A 1,366-nucleotide genomic window follows, 5' to 3' on the forward strand; every position below is an offset into this window, starting at 1 on the left:
TACCTGCTAACTAGGTCTTTTTCCCTGTCTTCCAGCCTCCGTCCAACAACCCAGCACACCGCCTCCTGCCTTCCCACTGGCTCCCTTCCCTGCGTCCATCTCATCCCTGTTGGGTTTTGCTGTCCTTAAGGTTTAGGTGGGTACAGGGGCGGGCGCTCTTGTCGTCCCTGCGGAATCACTCCACAAGCCGAGGTAAGCATTGTGGGGTACACGACAGAATTCGAAGCCCACGTTTACCATTCCGCCTGGACGACATGGGCGACCCGGAGGTTACGTTAAACGACATAGCCGTTATGCTGGCCGCCATGCAGGCAGAAAACCATACATTACGTCAAGATATGACCGCCCTACAGAGCCAGGTGGCAGCTGGGGCCACCAACCCGTGGGGAACTACCCCTAGGCCTAGGGTCGTGCAAGAAGGCGTTCTGAGACAGCCCACGTTCATCTTTGAGGGGTCCACCGCTACCACCAACCCGAACAGTGCCATTCAAGTCATCGCCCCTCATCCCGTACAGCTGGCACCACCTGAACGTTTCTACGGTGACAGCACCAAGTATGGTATCTTCATCCATCAATGCCACCTGCATTTCATGGTCAGAGACGCAGCCTTTCCTGATGACACGTCCAAAGTTGCCTACATCCTGTCATACATGGGCGGAGACGCTGCTCAATGGTCCATAGCGCTGGTTGAACATGATGATCCCATGCTACACCATCTGCCAACGTTCAAGGAAGCCATGTGAAGTATGTTCGCTCGTCACACCTTCGTGCAAGCAGCGGACAATGAGTTGCTGAACCTAAAGCAAGGAAACCAGGATTTGCTTCACTACATCACCATGTTCAGTAGACTGGTGATTGAGTCCCACTGGCCTGAGGACAAAAAGGCATCGGTGTTTTATCGGGGACTACGCGATGACCTGAAGGATCTCATCTCGCAACTACCCAACCCACCGGACGAAATCAGCCCCTTCATCGATCTCGTAGTGAAAATGAATTTCCGACTCCAGGAACGAAGATCAGAGAAAGGAAAGGGAAGTGATAACCGGTTCTTGGCCCTTGGAGACAGAGGAACGGACAAAACCAGAGAGGAACCCGTTCCCCAGGGAGAGGCGACGGAACCCATGCAGATCGGGGGCGTAAGGGGACCCTTGACCAGTCAAGAACGAGAACGGAGGAGGAAGCAGGACCAATGCCTGTACTGCGGCAAAAGCGGACATTTCGTCAGGGAATGTCCCGTAAAGCCATCAAAACCTCGGGGTCGAAGGCCCTTTGCCCTGCCTATCACCAAAGTCGACCAGAAGGGAAACGAGGTAACCCAGTAGACAAAGGGATCCGTCCTCTGGGTTCTCGGTATTGCTCCATAGCG

The 1,366-nt window shown here is 54.3% G+C and overlaps 1 protein-coding gene across 1 annotated transcript; it reads left to right on the plus strand.

The window, feature by feature from the left end:
• The first annotated feature begins 254 nt into the window (after window positions 1–254).
• On the plus strand, window positions 255–743 carry LOC146857543 (protein LDOC1-like). Its single transcript, XM_085647046.1, has one exon. It carries the CDS (start codon window positions 255–257, stop codon window positions 741–743), a length of 489 nt encoding a protein of 162 aa, XP_085503172.1.
• The last annotated feature ends 623 nt before the right edge of the window (window positions 744–1,366 follow it).

Source organism: Triturus cristatus, chromosome 3_2 (genome assembly GCF_964204655.1).
Source record: "Triturus cristatus chromosome 3_2, aTriCri1.1, whole genome shotgun sequence".
Classification (NCBI taxonomy): Eukaryota; Metazoa; Chordata; class Amphibia; order Caudata; family Salamandridae; genus Triturus; species Triturus cristatus.

Coding starts and splice junctions, on each gene's coding strand:
- LOC146857543 (XM_085647046.1), top strand. CDS start 255: ATGGGCGACCCGGAGGTTACGTTAAACGACATAGCCGTTATGCTGGCC.